The sequence below is a fragment of the Scatophagus argus genome, chromosome 24 (assembly GCF_020382885.2).
Source record: "Scatophagus argus isolate fScaArg1 chromosome 24, fScaArg1.pri, whole genome shotgun sequence".
NCBI lineage: Eukaryota > Metazoa > Chordata > Actinopteri > Scatophagidae > Scatophagus > Scatophagus argus.
The window spans coordinates 11,515,006-11,538,542 of record NC_058516.1 but is presented as its reverse complement, the minus strand read 5'-3'; the positions used below and the strand labels follow the sequence as shown (position 1 = coordinate 11,538,542).

The following is a 23,537-nucleotide window of genomic DNA, read 5'->3' as shown; positions in this document are numbered from 1 at the left end:
ATTGGGAATTTACTTCCCTGTGGGAGAATTTAGGAAACAATGAAAAGCACTGATTCAGCCATAGATGATCCTCCCCTCTCTGTGGAGAGCCCCATGTGTCTGATCCACTTCTGGTGAGTCATAGTGACACAGAAAGCCTAGAGAGGATGATTATGCTGCAGTCAGGCCTCGTGTAGGGGAGAGTTCAGGATGATCACTTGGCTATAGCACCATCTAGTGACTGAACTCCATACATCTTCAAAGTGAGGACCAAATTAAATCTGATCATTCAGTCTACCAACTTTATATGAGGATTTTTGAACATCCTGTCCCAGTGACCCCAACCACACAGCTGATCAAATTTTGTCTCTCACTTACATATTGGGAAAAACTCTCAAACTGTCTACACTGAACATATATACTATATGAACACATATACTATATGACCAAAAGTATAATCCTTGTGGCTGAATGGGAGCAAATCCCTCCTATCGGGCTCAGCATCTTATGGACAGCCTGATTTTAAACTGATTGTTGCATATGAAAGGATGAGTTGGTTGTCCACATACTTTTGGCCATGTGGAGTGGATAGATTATAGTGGTGAAAACTGAAACTACTCATTTTCTAGGGTGGGAACGTTCACGTTCTACTTTAATGGTTGAAAAGCAGTTGGATTACACACCAGTGAATATGTTCCTCCTGCTGGGGACCTCAAAGAACCCCTTCAAGGACCACTGGAAATCCCACTTCAATGACAACAGTAACAAATGAAAGCCCTCAAAAGACCCCTACAACTGATTTTAGGTGACATAAAAATCATCTATATTTTTACAAGAACTGAATCAAAAACACAGACCTTTAGCAGCACATTTTTTTATTTAATCAGAATAAAAAAATCACATGTAGACAAATACAAGTAATTCATGAAAATATTTACTCTCCTCTGAGGTCTGGAAAAGTAACAGTTAATGTTGTTAGACACATTGCAATGTGCAAATAAAAACATAAGAGCTTTTTTTTTTGCGTAAAATTGTGCAAAGATGTGATAAAAAAAGACTGAAGGTGCCACTAGCTTAAAGAAAATCTTATTTAAACAAATTCATGGTAAATCATTTAGAGATGAATAAAAATAAGAACGAAGAATGTACCCTATATTTTTATATATTGTCATTACTTTGCTGGGTTCGGGACATTTCTGGGCATCAACATCAGGAGAAAGCCCGCTGATTGCCGAGACTCAGTCCCAAGTTGTCAAATGTGACATTTTGGGTTGGCGGTTTGCAGCAATTAACCATCTTTCTTGTTTTCCTTTCTTCTAAGACGCCATCTTGTGAGATGTAAGTTACATCTTGCACTGTCAAAATTATGAGATGCTCTGTTTTTGTTAAATTGTTATTATGAAACATGGCTATGAGGTAGTGAATCATAATGTAATTAGAATATATTTTGTAGTGTGACAATTCTAAAACATTTTTCTATCTATTTAAATACCTGGCAGGAGCGGGCTTCCGTACACTGAGGTTTGTCTAATTCAAATAAAACTGCTGTAAACCCTAAAGTCAAAATGGAAATTCTACGGAAGATAAACTGATAGGATATTTGAGTTTTATACAACTGATAATAATCCGTCATCCAATATTGGTTTTTCACAGAACACTTTAAATAAGCATAATCAAATCTGTGGCCAAGATATCTAATGAGTTCTCCACCAAAATATACTTGTTGGCTGACAATGCAGGATTTTGCACTACTTGCACAGCTTCTTAATTACATTTCCAGTCATTTCTTTTTTTGTATACCTTTTTTAATATTTGAATATTTCGCAATACTTAAACTTTGTTTTTCTTACTGTAAATATTATACTCTTGCACCTTACAAGACAAATTCCTTGTATGTGCAAGTATCTGATTCTGATTCTAATCAATATCAGCCAAAAATCAGTTAAGTACTAATGAAGACAACATTATTTAACAGTTTAAAGTGAGCAATTGAAGTCAAAAGATATTATATCCTCGTGCAAAATAGTGTATGAATAAATAAGCAGTGCTGTATAAATACTGAAAAGGTTGACAGGTTTAAACTTAATCAGTAAAGGGGCTGACTTACATAACCACGTATGGAAAACATATGGAAACAATACACAGATTTTAAAAAGTGAGATGATCCACTCTGCTCTCTGTATGACTGACAAACACCGGATATAAATGACATCACGGATGGAAATTTACCACTGATAAAAAGCGGGCCCAGAAACGCAAGCCGGCAACCTTCACCTCCACAGGCCTCCAGTTAAGAACCTTAAAACAGCTTGACATGCAAAGCTTCTACAGTAGGTCAAGTTCCGAAATCAAGCAGCATGTTGTGGATTAAATGAATCACGTCATGTGATTTAGAATGTTGCTATGACAGACTGTTTTACCTGAATAAAATTTTTATGACTTTTTATACAAGAAGGCGATTCCACGCTCTTAAAAAATTTTTGCTGGTTCTATAATGTTATTTTCCACTCTGGCTCCCAATTTACCATCTCGAGAAATGCATTTTAAACAAAAACGTAAACAACTTATAAAATATTGTACGTTCCTGTTAAGTAAACCGTATTTGCGAACTTCATTGCTGTGCAGATCCTTAAACAAAGGATCCAGTTTCTCGGATTAGTCCTCTCCAGATGGCTTTAGGAGGGGATTTTTCCAGGACGGGTCTGTAATTTATTTACAGTATGAAAAGTAAAATTATCCAAGAAGGACCAGAGGTTCTCTGTAAATGCTTCTGGCGTGGCCTTGAACTACAACTTTGTGACACAGCGGCTCAGAATAGAGACTTGTGGTCAAAGAGGCTTTAGCGTCAGCTGTGTATGGATAAAGAGAAGCTGGCTGACCTGCTGATCCCGTAAGTTCTATGACAGCAAATGTTGCCAGAGTACCGAGAGGAAAGATCGTTTTTCTCCCTTTAAACAACTCCAGCAGTATAGGCACTATCTGACGTGATGAATATGAATATGCGATTGCAAAAGACAAATTCATATGGACATGAAATCGTTGTAAATATTTAAGGCACTGGTCGCAAGACGTTCAGTCAAAATGCGAACGAGTTGACTAAGTGGACTTTCGGAGGTCTGAAACTCCATTTTGAAGGATAAAGGTTTTGCTGACTGGCATTAAAAATTGCAAGGTTCTGCTATGCTGAATATAAAATATTAGCTTTCACCAGGACTAACTATAAAACCCACATTTATTGAACACCAGCACCAAAGTGTTGTCATATTTCTGTCTTTTAACGGTTGGCATCCTTGTATGCTATTTCCTGTCTTTTGGAAGTACGGATCTCAGCCAAAAAAATGCGTCTTGGGTCTGGACTTAAAGGAACCTTTTGCGGACTCCGCCAGCTCTTCTGTGTCACGGAACGACGTACTGTGGATAATCTGCGACGTCCTCAAGCGAAGTCTCTCCAGCTTGGGCTTCATTTTGCTGAACGAGGACTTCCTCCTGACGGGTTTCTCTCTGAGTCGAACTTCCCCATCCACAGAATCGCGGTCGCCGGGGTTGAGGAGCTTGAAGGGCCTCAGGTTTGACTGGAGAACCTTGGAGAACCTCCATCGGCCTCCATCGATGCAGTCTGAGTTCTCTGAGTCAGAATTCTCATATGCTCCTATGATGTCCCGTATGTCCACGCTCACATTGTCAGTAAGGTACTGGCAGGCCTTCCTCCCACTGTAGTCTCTGATCTCTACATCTGCATTGTAGGCCCCCACCAGGAGCTTCACCACCTCCATGTGGCTGTGCATGGCAGCTATGTGCAGCGGAGTGTATCCGGTGTTGGATCGAACATCAACACTGATGGGAATATTTTGTTGTTTGGCAAAGTTGATGATCAGCGCCAACAGCTCAGGTTTGCCATGCTTCGCTGCCCAGTGCAGGCAGGTGAAACCGGTGACGAAATCCTTCCTCAGGACAAGGCTGGGCTCTACAGTGAGGAGGCGGTACAAAGTGGCCCACTCCCCGTCCGAAGCGCACATCATCCACTCGTGTTCCAGCGGGTCTAGAGCGACGGAGGTCCTGTCGTCATCCGGGTTAGAGGACACCAAGGACAACGAGTCACTGTCGCTCTTGGAGGACAGGCAGACTGAGTTGCGCAATACCATACTACGTCTCAGCTGGGGGGAACTGCTCATCATGACCTCGATGAAGTGTCTGCGGCTGCCTTTAGGGGAGATGTTTCCTTCACTCCCAGACAAACTATGCGTATCCAGCAGCCCTTCATAGTCCCTTTCGTCTGACTGTATCTCACTAGGCCTGAGGTGGGAACCTTTAGAGTTTCGACGCCTTGCCACCACCTCAATCCGCTCTGCTTCCTTTAGGCCTTCTAGTGAAAGAGATTCTGTCTCAACTTGTCTGTCTCTGGGACTGTGTCCAGCAGTACCAGTTTGTACAGGCCCAGGCAGGGTGAACATAGATCCCTCTGCCGGGAGTGGTGAAGCTTCTATCACGGAAATTTCTGGTATGTCAGGTACCTTTCTCGCCTGCTCCTTCTTGGACTCCTTCCTCTCTCTTCGAAAACTTCCTCTGTTTCCCATTTCACCTGAGTTTATGTCCACTTCCTCCACTATACAAACAAACTCATGGCACTTACGTTTGTCGTCTGTTTTGTCCGGAAAAATGGTTGTAGGAGAGAAAACATGCGGAACTCTCACCTGGCTGTCATTTCCGTAACCCGAGCCAGGTGGTATTTGTTGTTGCACCTCACCGCCTCCTGCACGAGGCTGGGCTGCATCCTCCACTGCGTCATTACCGCTAATCTGACGGCGCTCTGAACCGACAGGATAACGGCAAAGGACTCTATCTTGATTTACAACTTCTACTGGTTCAGTTTCCGTCCCATTTGTCCCTTCAATAACACGTGAGTTTTGCTGTTCCTTCACTGAACCGCGAAACTTTTTCTTCAGGCAGACATATTTAACTCCACTCTCAGCTTTTACAAAAGCAACGTTGTCAACGTAGTTTTTAAATATCTTCCGGGCAGCCGCTTTCTTCTCGTGCTCCTCCGGGAATGCGGCCTTAAAATGCTCAATTAAATCTGTGTTTTTCACTTTGTCCCCATTCTCCTTCAGAAAGTCCAAAATTTCCTCTTGAGTGATGTTACAGTCGGTAGCCATTGTAAACAAATATAAACGCGACAGCTTACTGCTTTAACATGCTCTGGCCCAACGGCGAGACAACGATTAAATAAACAAAACAACTTATAAACACGCTTTCCTGCCGTACTGTCCCATATCAAAATATCGACCGAATGATCCTTTAGTATAGAAATAATTGAAATAGAACTGTTAACTATACTAAGCGAGAACAACTGTGAGGGAGAGCTTTTCCCTGCGTCATATTTCTAGCGTTCAGGCGTTCTCCGCCTCCTAGCAACCAAGTGCGGTAAACTGACACTTTCGGATCGTACCATGTGCTATGTGGGGGGGTTGAATGATTAAAACTCATTCTTTATTACTAGAAACTGCAAAAGATTTTTTTTGTAAATACACTCAAACGTAATCGTGTTCGGGAAATCAAATGTACATCCTGACTTTTTTTTTTCATTTTTGACTCTTTTAAAGCGGCTCTCAATGACAAGAGCGCTACCGTGTTTGCTTTGACGCCACCTGCTTGTAGAATAGTGCACGTTTCTACATGAAGAAATCAGTTCAAACCTGGACGTGTAAACCTTAAATAAAATGATTGTTGGATTATTGATCTGCTTTTATGAATCACGTATGTGCTGTTATGGGAAAACCATGGGCTGGTTGCTATGTTACTCAATGGGATTGAACAAGTCTGGAATAGTACTGGCCTGAGTCAGCCAGGTACTCTAAATTGCAGATGTCAGATAAATGTTTCAGTCATTTCATTTCAAGAGAAAAAGGATGTGTCAGATGATGTGAAATCATACAGTCTTATGCAACCCGAGATAGATCTGAGAGGTCAACAGCCTTAAAATCCAGGTCCTTAGTCCACCACTGGGCCAGAATTAAGCACCACATCCAGGTTTTAGCATATTTCTCTGGATTATCCGGTCAAGGCAGATGGCCGCCCATCTTGAGCCGGGGTCTGCTCTGAGGTTTCTGCCTTCTAAAAGGCAGTTTTTCCTCGCCACTGTCGTCAAGTGCTTACTCAAGGGGGAATGTTGGGCTCTCTCTATTTACAATTTAATTAAAGAGTTTGGTCTAGACCTACTCAAATTGGAAAGTGTCATGAGATAACTTTTGTTGTGAATTGGCGCTATATAAATAAACTGAATTGAAATTGAATTGAATTGATTAAGGAGAAATAAGTCCCTGCATGTTTCCTCCTGGTGCAGTAAACTGAACAAGAACCGGTAGTGCAGGTTGGAAAATAAAGAAAACTTTAGTAAATGTATTGTGAAATATGCTCTAATGTCCCCAAACCTTGTCAAAGTGCAGCTCACAGAGAGTTAGCGCCAACCAACTGCTGACATCTGGCTTTAGTAGGCACTTTAAAGGGTCAGTTCACCCAAAAATGACAAAATTTTTCTCCGTTATCGTTCCATGCACGACAGTTTTGTTTCGGGTAGCTTTTCACAGAGCTGCTGAGACACTTTCATCGAAGAGGACGGGTGTTGCTGTCGGTTGCATCAGGTCACATGAATAATTTTACCAAGTGTGCGGCAACTGGCTGACAGGTGTGCCGATGAATATGAAATAAAATATTCACCGATGGACAGGAGCAGGAGGTACAAGACTGACAGATTTTTTTCAAAATAAAAAGCTTTATTTTCAAATATGCTCCCGTCTCTGTTGTCTGTTCAAAGTTAGGAGCATATTGATGCTTTTTTTTTATTATTATTATTAAAAGCAAAAATCACTCTATAATCGTGACACTGAACAAAACAAAGCGCTCATTTCAGTCGAAGCCCTGTGTCACCGCGCAGTTTGTTTCAAAGACTTCAGAGCCGGTATGATGTCGTCCAGGTGACTCACTCCTGAAACACACAAACATACTTTACCAATTTCATCACCACGTTTATCAGTAAATTTTGTTTTGTGAAAGGTTTAGACAAGCCTGGCTTACCAGGGAAACCAGTTCCTTTAGACTAACTGTAACACAACAAGCCCTGCTTTTCTGAGCCTCCTTTTATGAAACACCCCAAAGTAGGTGCATTTGAAGATTTGAAATAAATAAATTCTCCACAAAAGAATTCCAATGAGTGGAGACAACAAGATATTGGCCATTTAAATACCGCACTGTCTTCCAGCTTGGCAAAACTGGGGCAACACTGTTGTATTGATCAATTTGATTTTTAGCTAATTACAGATACACATTAATCATCTATAAATGCCAGCGCAGAGAGATATTTCTGAGGTAATTCTCACCAGTGTGGGATTTTTTTTATTTTTTCTTTCGATTCTGTGGGAAAGACAGCATGTCGTTAGGCAGCCCAGGCATAGCTATCATGGTGTGTTTATGTCATATTTACCTAGAGTGTGTAAAATATCCACAATGAGGGCATGGAAAGCAGGGAAGAATTCTTCATGCTGCTTCACTTTGATTATGATACTGCAAAAAGTGATGGGGAGGGGGGGGAAACAAAAGCATTAAAAGTGACCTTGAGGTGCTGGGGTGTGATAGACGTACAGTATTGTGCGCCTCTGTATGTGTGTACCTGTCAATGTCGGCGTCTCCCAGCAGATCGTGGAAAGCTGGGATGTGTTCAGTAGAGGAAACCAGTCTGGCCACCTGGTTCACCACCTCAACAGGAGGAACCCTGCTGTCTGACACAAAACCACAGACATCAACTCAACATTTTCAGTCCACTGTGATTTCATTCCTGCTATACAAATAATCCAAACACGAGTCAAGAAGCTTGGATCCTAGCTTGAAGGTTACCTAGCCGCAGAACATCTCGGAGGTTTCTCATGGTGTTGGTCGTCTCTCCCAGTCTAGTGTAGACCTCGTTCATACGTGGGTACACTCCGTTCAGAGAGGTCACATCAAACAGCTTCTGGAAGTGAGACACCATGGAGCCCAGAGTGTATCGAGTGGGACTCCTGAGCACCTACAACACCACAGAAAACACACTTTTAAATAAGCAGTTTTCATTGGAGCTTACCTTGGCCTTTGGATACACTAGCAGCCTTTAAGATCTTTAAGAACCTTTTCATTGTCAGTCGATGTGTTTTCCAGCATGGTGTCCACCAGCAACATCATGGACTCCACCTTCACTGCTTCTGCAGCACTATGGTCATCATCAGATGGCTGCCATGGTATCAGTCTGGCAGTAAGCTTGTTTAAACCCCTTTGCAGATCCTACGAACATGCGCATATATTTGAATTCTAGTCAGATATATATATAAATAATACTGCAATCTCCTGGGAGGTGGTGTTTACCTTCAGTAGGTGAAGCTGCTGGGCCCAGACCTCCAACGTTGGGAGGAGGGTCTGAAAGTCAGCCAGCTCCAAACCAACACAGGAGGGTTTCTGTCTGTGCAGTTGAAACGGAGCACTGGGATTGGTCACAACAGTACTGATCTCATTCAACAGCTGGAATTCGGGAGGAGGCAAAATCCTGTTAGTTCTGTCAGACAGGAAATATTCGGCTAAGAAAACCTAAGAGGCTTAAAGGAATCAATCGGGTATGCTTACATGGCGATAGTGGGCGCACAGGATGGCTTCCCTGGTTTCATCGCCAACGTTTTCGCCGATTTCAGTTCCGTTGTCGTCTTTAGGCAATCTGCAGACAGTTGAGTTCGGGTTACATAAGTGCTTTCTAATTACCTGGACGCTAAAAACTTAAGTCATTGTGTGACAAGAAGATTGGCACAGAAACCTCTGTCCACCGTGATTTGAATGAAAACGCCAAATTCTTTTTTGACACGCATAGTAGATGAAAGATGAAAGGTGTTACTCAGCTACTAATGACAAAATAAAGTTATTGGCAGCATCCAAAATGACATCCAATGCACTACACACTCAATATGTCTACTATCATCCTGACATTTTTGTGTCAATAAACAAGACTTATGTATCTTTTCAGACAAACTGTTCAGCACTTCCTGAGAGCTTCCTTACTGGTTGGGGATGGGTAACCATGGTAACCCAAACGGACCATGAAGTAATTAAAAAAAACCTTATACTTATCTTACTTGTTTGCCTTTTAAAAGTGACCGAAGATGTCCGTACCTTGCGTTACCATTGTGTTTGTTCGATCCCTCCAAACGGCGCAGCTTGTGTTTGTAGAACTTCACTTCTTTGAGTGTCGGCCTATACAGGAGACCACAGTCAGCAGGAATAATAACATGACAGTGCATATATTTGTGTCAAGCTGGAAAAACACCCACCTCGTGTCCAATTCTTGCTTTAGCTGCTGCACTTCCTTCTTTAGCTCTTCTATTTGAATTTTGCTTCCCTTTTGCTGGTCTTGGAAGGCCTTCACAGAAATGAAAGAGCATTACCTACTGCTTCAGGGAAAGAACAGACTGAAATGTTTAAATGTTTGTCAGGTTACCTTGAGAATGGTTTTGAAAGATGGAGTAACATTGCTGGATGTCTTCTTGATTCTCGTCTGATGAGCATCTTGAGGTCTTCCTGGTTCTCCTTTGGCGGGTCTTGGGTGAAAATGAACAAATTAGTACACGCAAAGGCAACAGAGCTCAGTGTAGGGTTTGAGCTGTGTGGTTTATGAAACACAGCAACAAAGCAGCTGTTTAATTAGCTGAATTGTGAGCAGTTCCACTGTACCACTGAATTCTTTTTAGAGCCTTGATACATTTTGAGAGTCATGCTTTACCTGAGCTCACCCAGCAGCTGAGTCATTTTAGTCTCATAGAAGTCAATAACGTCCAACACTCTGCAGAGAGAAGAAGATTATCAATAAATAACTGTTAGTTCAATTAATAAAAAGCCAAAGAGACAAAGTTAGGCCTACTGCTGGTCTGCGGGGCAGTTCTGCTGGCAGACTTTGCTGCAGACGTCCTGGAATCTCTGACTTTGTCGAGCGAGTCGTCGCTCTTCTTCTTTGACGGTGAAATGGAGTTTCCTCTGAAGCTGAGCTGTTTCCTCCCTTTGTTTAGACAGCTTCTGCTCCAGAACCTGACACATTTTCTAGAAAAGAATTTTTTTCTCATATTTATTAACCTATTTTCACACACACACACAAAATAAAGACATAAATAGATGAATAAGGGTCATACGTCATATGTACAGTGCCGCAATGACATCACAGCTACATGCTAACAAGTTCTTCACCGTGAATGAAGAAGACACAAAGCTCGCAATTCGTAATACATAATAGCAAGGCCAAAGTAAGCCATGGAAGACTACCATGAACACGTTGAGAACAAAAAATCTAATCAGATTCTCAAAACACCATCACCAAGCTGAACATGCCCAGTTTGAAGAAGCTAGCAAAGGAATAGCAGCTAAAGCTAAAGCTAGCTAGAGCTCGGTGCCCTCCTGTCTTTCCTCAGTATGAGCAGTGAAAAAACCAGAGCAATTACGACGAAAATTATGGAATTCATGGTCCTGGATGATCCATAGTTGAGAATAGAGTCTTCAGAAATCCGATAAATTACCTCAGATGACAACATATCAGATTAAGTTGGTTGCACATCTCATTTTCAGTTAATTCTGATTTGTAGTTCTTTCCAGTTGCTTTATTTTGAAATTGTAAAGTGTAATAATTTCATTACTTTCAATCATGAAAGTAAAATTCTGCATTGAGGAAAAGTTGATTTTTTTTTGTTTGTTTGTTTGTATATGCTGTCAATTATAGTTCTTAGAAAGAAAATTGGAATCAGCCAAAATCGGTATTTGCAGGTCAAAAATTGGAATAGGAGAAGAAAATTACAATCAGTGCACCTCTATGGAACAAATAATTATTAACTGAAATTTGTAAATTATTAGATAATATTTGTAAACTTGTATGCAAGCTAAGCAGCATGTCAGCCTGAAGCGGTTTGTAATAAAGTCTGCTGACATACCTGTGCTTCCTGTTTTTCCTGCTGCAGTTGTCGTGTGTGGCTGTGCTGCTGGACAGCCTTGCCGAGGCAACGGTCCTCCAGGTCCTGGACTCTGGTCTTCACTGCGTCCAGTAAACCCTCCAGCTCTGTGGCCCTCTGAGAGCGCTGAGCAGCTCGACTCATGTGCTCATGAGCCTCCTCTCTAAAAAAAGACGCACACCCAAAATCATTACCCATAATGCAACACAGTGATATCACCATGGCTATTTTCAGTTCAGTTTATTTATATAGCGCCAAATCACAACAACACTTGTGCCATGACACTTTCCAATTAGACTCTTCACTAGCTTAATTACTAGTTTAAATTCATCAATTCATCAACTACTTTCCGGATTGTTCTTGACTTGAAAGGGCGTTCACGTGACTCTTGCCCTCAATTTTACAATCATTCCCACAAAGAAAACAGAAAGTGTGAGAGGCTGAACTGTTGATGTAACACAACAGCTTTTCTTTCGACTACATGACGGTTAGAGAAACCAGCATGAGCAGTATTGCAGTCAGCTGGTTTCCCGATCGTCATTTCACACTTGGCTTGCAGCAACATTGGCCTCGGGGTCAGACTTCGTACCTGCACCGAGCTGGAGGACTGCAGGGGGGTTTATTTGTACTCATCTGGTGCTGATCAGATTAGATGACAGGAGGACAGGTGGTCAACACACGCTGTAGATACATTATTCAATAGATGCACAACAGCCATAATGTATACTGCAGGCAAATGCAGTTATACATATATAGCTGTTGCATGACACCATTTTTGATCGCCAATATGTCAATGAGACTATAAAGCAGCCCTGATGTTTACTGTTGTTTAATTAGATTAACTTTATGCTCATTTCTGTTTAATAGTAGTTTACCAGCAATTTGTGGTAGCAAGAATAAAGTGCAACAAAGAGATAAAGGATACAGTACATCACCAGCGATTTCATTCATGTTTTAAAACTTGATTCAAATCTATATGAAAGACAAATGTAACATTACTAGATACACACCAGGTCCCTGAACGCCATCCTAATATTGTTACAGGAGACAAAACTAACAGCCCTTGCGGGATCTCCGTACTTCATCACATTACACTCACTAATGTAAATTTCTACTCCAGTTCATCACAATGCCTGTTTGGTGGCGGTCAAATGTTTCAAACTTCCTAAACTTTGTATCCTTACATTTAAAATTCACTACAAATATTGAGTAAAAGGTAGCCATGACTAATAAAACAAGTGGTCCAGCAGGATGGTACTTACTATAATGCGTTTCTGTTTGGATAAAAATGGACAAAGTTCTGAAGGAAATGATTCACTGCTTTATTGTTTGACTAACTTGAGCTGGTTGTTGGACTTTATGAGCTCCTGGATGAGGGCCTGTCTTCTCTCCGAGTCCGTGAGCATCGTCCTCAGGGTTGTCCTGATCGCACCGGCTGACTTCTTGTCCAGCAGAACCAAATCTGTGGACACACAGAGAGTCACGCAACAGCATCTTCATATTGTTGTTATCCATTCATTCCGGGGGGTTTCTATACCGCTAATCCATCAGGGACTGACACACAAAGACAGACACGCATACACTCACACTAGTTAGTTAATTAACCTAATGTGCATGTTTTTGGGATTGTGAGAGGAAGCCGGAGTACCCGGAGAAAACCCACGCAAACTCCACATAGAAGGGTCCAGACCAGGATTCGAACCTGGAACCCTCTTGCTAACCGCTACAACACCAAACCCCATATTATTTTTAATCATATTAAATCATCTTAAATGCTACTTAAAATTGGATTTTCAAAATGTCAGGAATAAATTACTGAGGTAAAATACAAATGAACTTCACCTGATTTCATGCCAAACGAAGCAAAATTCGAATAGTTTCACAATGTGGCAACTCCAACAACATCAGTTACACATTAACTGTTTAACTAGAACTTACATTTATTGTGCCAAGAACTCGGAACCGCTGACTCTTACCTGAAAGGTTCTTATTCTCCACAGGATCTGCAAAACACACCGGCTTAAAACCATGATGCTGCAGATGTTTATTCACATCCTCCCATTCTAACTGCTCCTGCTGCAACAAAGACAGAAGTGTAATTAAATGAGGGGGGGAAAATGTAGGAATGCAAGTTAATAAAAAACAAAAAAAAACATCACAGAACAATTTGAACCCGATGAAGGGATATGAGCTCTACCTGGAACTGCTCGCAGGTCCACAGATAAACATATGCCTTATTTCTTGATTGTAAAAAATTAACCGGCCTGCTGTCCATTCTTTAAAGTCTAATCTGTGTGCCTTTCTTGGATGAGGTGCCTCCTGTCAAAACCCAATGGTGATCAGGTTTCCGCGGTTCTTAATGCTGAGAGAAGCTGCCACCATTGCACCACAACAATGAATGAAAGGAGATCCACTTCCCACACCCCCCACGATCCGCCTGACACTGGCCCTCCACACAACCAAGGACAGGTATTATAATGTTATTTGATTAATAATGACTTACCTGTTCCATCATTTCACCTTCCTGTGTGGGGAAAAAAAACAAAAGATACGCATGGCTTTAGTGTTCAGACAGCTACAGGAAGTTCCAATCGACCTCACATTATTATTTTTTTTTTTTCCCCTGACAATAACTCAGCGCTGAACTCGGTTTAAAGATCTGCTAAATTATAACTGCTGAGCTGCTGATGACAACATACTGCTACAAAATAGGAAATGAAAACATTTGACCAATCTTGGAGTCATTCTGATAAATTCGGCTTACAAGGAGCTAACCAAGCGAGACTTAGAATGATTTAAAATAATAAACTAAGCTAGCGTTATCTCGTTTTGGAAATGCTCATTCGGCTCTGTCAAAATGAACAGAAATGACAGGAACGAACTTGAACTAATATGTAGTTTCTCCACAGCTGGTCTATTGGCTTAAGTTGACACTGCTTACAAGTTAGCATTTTCAACTTTAGAGCTAGGCTAGCTTCTGTAGCTAAGAAGGTAACGTAAGCTGTCTAACATCATTTGTAACCGATAGCGGTTACTAAAAAGGAAAGACGTGGCATTATTTACTTAGAACGTTACCAATTATTGGTGTTTTCATTAACGGCTGTCCACTTTTCAGATACTGCAAAGCATTAGTTGGTTTCACTACGGTTACTACTTGTTTATACACTTTACGCCTCTTCCGTCATTCAAATAAGTGCGCCCTGACGTAGTCGCAGTCAACCAATGGGATGAGGCTGTATGATCCAATTGACCAATCAGTGTTTTTGCACAGTGGCTTGTAATATTATCCAGATACTAGAGGGTCAGTTATGGGTTAGATTTAATAACCCTAAAACACATCTGTAATATCCAAATAATCTGGGACTGAGGTCCCATGGGTAGACCCGGAACTCGCAGGGACAGACAGGAAGTCCCAAGTTACACTGTCGCTGTATTAAACGTCAGTAACCACAAGGTGGCATAAATGTCTCTAAATTTGGAACCATATTTCACCAAAATGTTTGACAAACAGTGTACAAACTGATTACCTACTAGTCTGAACATGGCTGAAAGTATAAATCATACCAAGTTCCAGTACAGATAATTAAATATATATATATATATATATATGTGCTTGAGTGAAGAAACAGCAGAGTGAAGATGTAATATCCTCAGGCTGCAGGAAAGCATGCAGAATTGACATAATATCAGAACATATTTAAAGCAACACATATTATGTTAAACAAAACTACTTAAGCCCAGTGGTGCATTAATTAGTACACATTTCTATGTCAGTATGCTTGCTTTTTTATATCAATACTCACTGAACTTTGAGTCACTACAGACATTTCATTTATCCTCATTAGTGTGGAAATTAATGCACAATCCGTTCAGATTATCCTTCGAGGGGATGTCAGTTGCGGGGTTAGGAATCACGATTGCTCCACAAGACTGTATAATCAGACAGGTAGTCTCATAGCAGGCACAGGAGGTGGGAAAAATGTGAAAATGTCCTTAAACAGGTGTCTGGTTTGCGATTTCATCTCAACATCATGTATCGCAATACACCCTTACACATGAGCTCCAATAGCCTGTGGCATGGGGCACTAAATATTCCACTAGTGTTTGACTTTGTCTCACTGTCTAATAGTCTCAAAGAGATCACATACTGATGTCACTGCTTTATCTGAAACTTTAGCTCATGGAGCGGAAAGGTCAAAAGTACACATTTAAACGCGAAGGCATAGACTGAGATAATATTCTTAATATTGTCTTATCTGAATACTGTTGTACGTTCATGGCCATATCAGTATTTGTTTGGCCATATTTTGGCCGTAAAATCGAAGTTGATTGAGTTTGAAGGGGTCAATCTGGATTTCATTTGTGAACTGAACATACCTTTCTGATAAAAACTGGTGTATTGCCGAATATATAAAATAAGATAATGTCACAAAACAGTAAACTTACTGGAGTCTTAGTTTTTGCAGTAATAACTTTTCTGTTTTTGTTGTAGGGTGGCCCTTGGTAACTTACTTTTTAAAAAAAGGTTTACTCAATTACAGCTTAGAATTACTCAATTTCTTAAAAATGATGTATAAAAACAATACCAGCTGCTGCTCACCTCTTGATAGGAGAACATTTGGCCATAAGGTACTGGGGAAGGTTCCAGATAAATTGTGATTCATAGGAAACTGAAGAGCAACTGACTAATTGCATGAGAGCTGTTTTTCCTACTGTATACTGTACGGTGTAGAGAACCGGATCCCTGCTAAAACAGAACCCTAGCATCCTGATGTCTCCAAAAAATGAAATCAAGCACCAATTCTCATGGCCTGATCATGTGGTAAGAATGTCTTACTCATGTCTACTTAAATATGGACCTGTTTTTTTTTTTGTTTGTTTGTTGTTTTTTTTTAAAAAAAAAGCAGGTTTAACAAACTCTGAGTTTAATCCTGAACCCTGGCTTGACTAATCCTGAGATGGGAAACTCTTTGAGCTTTTGGTTCCAGAAGAGTTAAGTGTATGTGTTGGGAAATGAAAACAATGGAGCTTCAATGCAATATTTTATCAAGGCAACAGGCAAATAAACAGAAGATTCCATTTAAGTCAAGTGGAGCTAGAAATAGGAATGCATAATAATGTGAATGTGACATATGTCTTTAAAAGTGGAGAAAGGACTTACTTAAATTTCCTTAAAGGCTGATCCAGAGTTGATACAAAGTAAAGATTATTGTGAACCCATTTCAACATAATATAGATTGCATGTTGAGAATGTTCTCTCTCTCCTAGTGTTTATCTGGTTTCCTTCATTCTCACCAAAGAAAGTCATTTACAGTCCATCTATTGTGTAACATGCCCAACCACCATTAATGGCAGTTTAAGTTATCATTTAGAGACAGAATCCTCAAGGTGCTCAACCACTGAACAGGTAAACACATACAGAAAATTTCCAAACCAAAACAAGCAAACCTTCAAGCGACAGCACCTTAAATGAATTCTAAATCTCACCCTACATGCTGTCTGACATTTTTCCTTCACTGGATGGTAAATGTCTGGTGTCACTGTACACATACCTACCTGTCTCCTCATGTGAGAGAGTCTTAGTTTTCATAGATCCAGAAAGGAAAGCTTGTCATTTATTAATAGAAGGGAGTGAAGAGCCTGGCTACTCACTGTGTCCCTGCATACATCAACTCCACTGAGCAGAAAATTAAAATGGAAATTTAGGCCTTGAACGAAGTCGAGGGTCCCATTGACCTGTGCTGTATGATTTATAGCAGGCTGATTATATCACCTCGATGCTACCTGGACCGCTCATTTGATGCTCCAACTCGTAACCATGCTTTTCAAAATAGAGTGTTTAGAATATCACTTTTATACTGGCCTTGTTATTAGACACTGACTTAAATGAATTCTATAATGATTTTTGTCACTCAGAGTTGACTATTGACTATTGTGTAGTGATCCTAATTGCTATGCAGCCCCATTCCTTTGTAATTATGATGTTTATTACATGTATGTTTCTCTCTCTCTCTCTCTCTTTCATCCTCTCTGTTCTGTCTTTTTACCCCCCCTTCACCCGGCCGACTATCAGCAGGATAGTTCTCCCTTGCAAGCCGGGTCCTGCTCAAGGTTTCTTCCTGTTAAAAGCGAGTTTTTCCTTGCCACTGTCTGCTTGCTCGGGGGTTCAGGCTCTGGGTCTCTGTAAAGCATCTAGAGACAATTTTGACTGTAAAAGGTGCTATATAAATAAATTGAAATTGAATTGAATTCAAACAAGACTGGGAAACTGTCCCAACATTTCACTAAAAATGTCTTCCTTTGTTGCCCCAAATACAGCACGACATCTTGTTAGACATATGAATTTTTTTTGAACTGGAAATCTTGGTTGAAGCGCTTTTAAACTGTGGTCTCTTTCTACATCTCACAACACCTTTCAACTTAGGTGAACTTTGACAACCTTTGCCTGATGGCAAATCATCTTGATGATACCTACCATTGAGAGGATGAAGAGTTGGATGACCCAAAACGTAACAGCGTATTATAGCTTGTAAACTGTGTTGAACCATTCATTTTTATTTCGCTTTCTATTTCTGTTTCTATTTTATTTCAGTGGAAGGCCTAAAAACATCTAAATACAGCTAAATTGTCCCATACCAAGCTTTTAGATATATACTGAATAAAATGGTGAGCAAAAAGCCAGAGGAAGTAAACAGAACAACAGAGGGAAGCTACTCAGACAGCTGAAATTGTGGTGACAAACAACCAAACAATGTTGCGCACTGGAACTGTGAAAAGTTCAAGAAATTCAGTTTCAGAAAGAGAGACGTAGACATAGACCAAAAAGTTGGATTTCGTTAAAATAGGTATCTGAGTTCTGCTTCGTGTACTTCATGTAAAAGCAATCCCCACAAGATTTTATATTGTTTTTTTTTCTTCTCTACTGTTATTACACAGTTCTTTAGGGGAACAGTAGAAACTAAATAGTCCTATGACAAAGAAATACTGATAGGAGATGTAATGCGCATCATCTAGAGAACATACCTCTAGAGCCAATATTGCATTGAACCGTGGCATAATATCAATTGACAGCAGAATTGTTTCTGTCTGTTGTATTATATGTTAAGCAGGTGCAAAACATTACTCTGGCAATTGCAGACATATTGGTCTAACGATAATCTCATTCATTTGTCCCATGCTGAATAAGAGAGGAAATCAAGCAAACAGCAAATGCCACTGAAGCTAAAGAAAAGGAATTGAAGAGATTGATTTAAAAAAAAAAAAAGGTGGAGTGAAGGATTGGTTACGGGATGGTGACTCAAGGCAAACAGATCACTGGCCATGTTTCTGCCAGGGCTAACACCAATGAGGCGTACCTCAGTGCTAATGAGCCAAATTTGACTCCAAGGAATTTCTCACCGCCATCACAGGAAGTTTTATGCCTTAATTGTCAATGCTGAGACAGACACCTGTTTTCTTTTCTTTAATTTTGCACCAAAATTGTACTGAAAGTCTGCTGCATTTTGAATACTGGATTTTTAATTCATCACCAATAACAACTATATAAAATGTTCTATTTGGGCGCTTTTCGCTTTTGCTCTGAGATGAAAGGACGTCGTGATTGACGATTTATGTGTTAGACGGAGCTGGCATCAGGATGTGGTTAGCGTAGCTTAGCACAGCTGGCAAGCTCAGTTAAAATTAACGGATGTTAATTAATGCTCTAAATTCCTCTATACATTCAAAAGGTTACACACACTGCCTATAGGGTCATATACAGTGCATTTAATAATCATTAATAGGTAATAATGCAGTTGTCCTTCTGATAAATGCTGAGCTCCATCAAAGTTGTACAAAAAAATTTATTCCAGAAGCCAAAAGTTTAATTCTGTTTCTTCCGACAGAGTTTCCTCTATCTTATCAAGTGCATTTAGTTTTGCTACTTGCTTATGCGATATATGTCACATTATTTGTTGCAGTGACATTGTTGGACCAATGGAAACTTTTAGCATTTATCAGAATTTTTCTGACCATCTGCTGAGTGCTGCTGTACTGTATGTACATTAGGTTCATGCAGAGGCCCATTAAGTAGCTAATGGGGTTTGATTGGTGGTGAAACGAGCTGAGACAAATCAGGACTCCATCCCAATGGATGGACAACTTCAGCCATTGAGCTGGATTATTTGATAGAGGGGGACATTCAGGCTGTGCTCCAAATCTACTTCTTCAGCAGCAATATTTTGTTTAAAAAGAGGAAGAGTTGTTTATCTCACAGGATCAAAACCAGAACAAAACTGACACTAAGGTAGTTCTATGCCAAAGGATGATATTGGTCTGGCAGTATTCTATATTTAAAAATAAAAAAGAAATTATTTAATTCATTAAAAATAAATAGATAAATGAAATTATGGGAACTGGGAATGGGGTGGTGTTTAAGGAAAAAAAAATAAAAATCAGAAAAAATGAATTGTAAATTAATTAAAAAAAAATTGAATATTCTCTGAGATCACAACGTTATACATTTAATTAATAATTATTTAATAGTTATTTACAACACTTCATGCTAATTTTACAAATGGAGTGTATCTGGAATCTCTATGTAGAGATTTTAACCTGAATTTCACTATAAGACTGTGATTACCAGTAGTTTTGATTTGTGTGCAGAGCTGGAGGCCAAAGTCGAATAAATGGCTGCTCAGGCCAGAGACTTGGCTCGCTTTTCTCATAATTTAAGCTTTACATGTAAGTTTTACTACAGCTTGTTTAATTTTTTTTATATATATCTACAGTTTATGCAAAAAGGAACCATCACCTCAGAGCAGAAGGGGACACAGGTCCTTATTTAAAGAACAAAATTGGTCAGAAATTACAGTCCAAGTAATACAAAGTGGTCGACTTTTTGTCAAGGAAAAGGTCCATTTTACGTGGACCCTGTCAGAGGCTTAGTCTGAGAACATAATTTGCAGATAAATTGGAGAAGGTGGAGAGGTATAAAGAGCTGTTTTTCACTAATCCCACTTCACCTTGAAGCTGTTTGAATTCTCTTTTCTCTCATTTTTAGCAACACTCTATCAGCTTAAAAAAAAAAAATCCCCCGGAAAAGCAACTTCTTAACTCTGCTCTGTTGTATGTGGATGAGGAAGAGGAACGGAGCCAAGTTCTCACAAGAAAAACTTTTTTTAAAAAAGTGTCAATATAGGTCTGTCTTTTTTTTTTTTTTTTGCAGGGAGACCGGGCTGTCCCCTGGTGATGCAGAGAGGACAGGTAATCCACAGTGAGATTATCTGTCCCTCTCTCACTCTCTCTCATGTTGCACAGGTGCCGGCGGCTGATATGATATAAAGTAATAGGTCCCTAACAGCCCATGTGGAGATGGCAGTCAGGACAGCTTTAGATAGCAGCAGATAAACAGGCAGCTGCCTGGCTGTATGTCAACAACAACAAAAGGAATGTAGCATTCACTAGATTTCACTCAAGGCCATGAGTCTGACATGACACCTTCACTGTCACTTAAGGTTCACAGATGCAGTAAAAGCTGTTGCGTGTAATGTTGATCAAAGTAAATGAATATATTCCTTCTTCGCTGTTTGTCAGGAATCCGTTCTTAGCCGGCTTACATAATGGCACACGTATGTTCCAATGAGAAACTGGACGCGCATCTAAATTGACCATAATGCAAGCGTTGGAGTCAATCGAGTCCATAAGCAGTTTGTTTGTTTGAAGGGGGTTCAAAAACGTCCAATGTAGGCAGGACAGATTAATTGTTACTGTGGTTTTGAGTTTCATCACTCACTTTGCAGATATACACAGTACCACTGTTTATTGTGGTGATTACGATGAAAGCTGATTCTATATACATTTGGTCGTCTGACTATTATTTCAAGCCACACTTGAATAATGATGAGCCTATCCTCTTAGAACTTCTGAGATAAAAATAATAATAAAGAAGCATGAAAGCCATTGAGTGGCAAAACAATCTGAAGTCGTCAAGTCAACTGAGTAAAATGCGTCTTATGGTGAAGACTGTGTTGAAAGTTTCTGAAAGAAAACAAAAAAAAAAACCCTGGTGGACCTAGAGCTGAAGATTATTTTACCAGAACCATTCCCAAGGTCAGTAATAAACTCTAATACCCAAAGCCAACGGGTGGGTTTGAAGTTTCACTGATGTTTTGATGTGTTTTGACACATTTCTGTGACTCAGGGTCTCTGTTTCAATCTATTTTAACAGCTGGGTATCCAAAATGACTACAGCTGCCATCCTGTCTATATGAAAAGAGAAGGGTCAAGTTACAAACGTTTCAGAGCAGGGGGTGGGGGTTCGGTTCAACGCTGGTACAAGTGTGGCTGCGGATGAGGATACGCAAGGTACTCAATTGTATGAATGGGTGAGCACCCATGGGATGTCTGTCCTGATGAGCCAGTTGGTGCATGACGGCATCTAAATGTGTATCGAAATGCGTGAACGTGGCATGTGTTGTGAAGCCACAAAAGCAATATGAAAGTTTAAGCCCATTTACCATTTACAGAAAAGATCCAAGGGCGCTCCTTTTATATTTGTGTGTTTCTTACATTCACTTCCAAGCACCACAACCATAGTCCTCATTTAAAAGCAAAGACAGGCATACAAAATGACTGTAGGCTAATAGAATTTTATTAAATCTCTAGCTCACTTAGTTTCTACATCATTTATATTGATAGTTTTCATGCTTTACAGGTAGAGCTCATGCATTAGACCCCCCCCAAGTCTTGCAATATTTTATGGGGCAAATCAATAACATAGTGCATGAACCCATCAAAACTCACCAACAAATGGACACAGAGGGTCAGCATACAATTGACCATCTTATCCCATTCATTCGATCGCTTTCCTTTACCTCAAAGTCAATGGGGAAAAAAAAGGAATTGTTTTCCCTTTTTAAAAGGTGCATATCATGTGAAAACGTGATTGGCCGGCACCTCCGAAAAACCCTGAGGGCCCGAGCCCTGGAGCCAGGAACGCTTGAGACAGGACACAAGTTTGCACATGCTCAAAGTTCATATTTTCAACAATTAAATAGAAGCAGAGGGATACACATTCAAAATATATAAAGAAAAGACTGAAAGGAAATAAGTTAAAGATGATCTCTGCGTGTTTGAGACACCCAGATGACGTTCGCAGCAAAATAAAGAATATAGGAAAGAATTCAGTTAAAAACTATTTGAACATTAAAATTTACATTTGCTATAGAAGAAAACGGGTGATTTTTGGATTCTGCGTCGTTTGGTTCGAAAGAGAAGAACATCACACGTGAGACACTATTTCACACGTCACAAACATACATTTGAATGGTTTGAGATACAAGGCAGACTACAGTAATAAAAAAACATCTGAATGTGCGGAAAAAAACAACAAATAAAATAACTTTCAAACGTTTGACAGATGCTGACATCATCTTTGGTGAGCTTTCACTGGTGGTTGTAGTAAGTGTTAACACCAACAACATTAGCGGGGGTCTGGGTTTAGTTACTGCACACTGACTAGAACTGCATGAAAGATTCACACACTGAAATGGTTGTTCAGCTTCATTGCATAAGGGTTTCTTTACTCTGATGTAGTGCAAAGGGACTCATATATATAGGAAAGATGTTTGAAGAGGTGTTCACACTTAATGTTTTTTTTTTTTTTCTTTTTGTTTGATCAAATGCGAACAAGCATATTAATACTCCAAAAAAAAAAAAACTTACTCCAAAGCAAACCAAATTAAATGAAGCATCAGTTTGGACCAACCACCATGGCTGAAATCTGGTTGTAGTTCCTCTAATGGCCACTAGATGCTGGCTGAGTACAGTCATTACAGTTGTTAACCTTGTAAGACCCAAATATAGAAAAATAATATGAGCAAAAAATTTTTTGTTGACCTCTCAGATATTGTTTTAGGAGGCTTCTGATGTAGAAATTAAAGATTTTGGAAATTTAGTGAATGCAGCTGACCTACAGTGACATACAGTATTTACTTCCTGGTTAAACGCTTCATGAAGAAACAATAATGATGTGATGTCTGTTTGCCAAACTATTCAAAAAAAAAAAAAATAATAAAATGATTCAGCTGTATACATGTATATACATATATATATGTATATATATACATTTATAGTGATGTTTCTTTCTAGTATTTTATATTTTCATACAAAAATAACATGTTTATGTTTTGCTCGTGTTGTAAAAAAAAAAAAAAAAAAAAAAAAAAAAAAATACATGTAATTTCCAGTTACCTGGATTAGGAAAGAAATTAAATGGATGCTTCCCTCTTTGACTGGAAATACATACAACCAGCATCTCAAGTATCTTATTTTGCTTTCTTTAAACTACTTTAACGGTCTCACTGAGAATCATCATTTTCGCTTTAAAACAACAAACTGTAACCTTTAAAGGAGAACTAACACAATCTTCCATTTCAGAGTGAAAAAATAGAATCCATAAGTAATAAAACAAATCCTTGGGTTTTACTGCTACTGAGCCTAGCATGTCCAGTGGCACACAGTAAGCCAATGCTGATACAGTGTAAGTGACATTGCTGAGTCTTTGCATGTATACAATTACAT

At 39.7% G+C, this 23,537-nt stretch overlaps 2 protein-coding genes across 2 annotated transcripts; both read right to left on the bottom strand.

Annotated features, from left to right (window-relative positions):
* Nucleotides 1-836: 836 nt before the first annotated feature.
* LOC124055618 (ankyrin repeat domain-containing protein SOWAHC-like) lies at nucleotides 837-6,094 on the bottom strand. The gene has a single exon (XM_046382574.1). It carries the CDS (start codon nucleotides 5,130-5,132, stop codon nucleotides 3,306-3,308), a length of 1,827 nt encoding a protein of 608 aa, XP_046238530.1. The 5' UTR covers nucleotides 5,133-6,094; the 3' UTR covers nucleotides 837-3,305.
* Nucleotides 6,095-6,739: 645 nt separating this feature from the next.
* cep70 (centrosomal protein 70) lies at nucleotides 6,740-14,201 on the bottom strand. Its single transcript, XM_046382709.1, has 17 exons — nucleotides 14,052-14,201; nucleotides 13,480-13,500; nucleotides 12,953-13,052; nucleotides 12,315-12,438; nucleotides 10,959-11,139; nucleotides 9,905-10,080; nucleotides 9,767-9,826; nucleotides 9,485-9,584; nucleotides 9,318-9,406; nucleotides 9,160-9,240; nucleotides 8,623-8,710; nucleotides 8,368-8,520; nucleotides 8,134-8,286; nucleotides 7,867-8,035; nucleotides 7,643-7,751; nucleotides 7,457-7,536; nucleotides 6,740-6,961 (listed from the first exon to the last, which is right to left on the bottom strand). The coding sequence occupies exons 2-17, from the start codon at nucleotides 13,489-13,491 to the stop codon at nucleotides 6,900-6,902; spliced, it is 1,737 nt and encodes a 578-aa protein (XP_046238665.1). The 5' UTR covers nucleotides 13,492-13,500; nucleotides 14,052-14,201; the 3' UTR covers nucleotides 6,740-6,899.
* Between the last annotated feature and the right edge of the window lie 9,336 nt (nucleotides 14,202-23,537).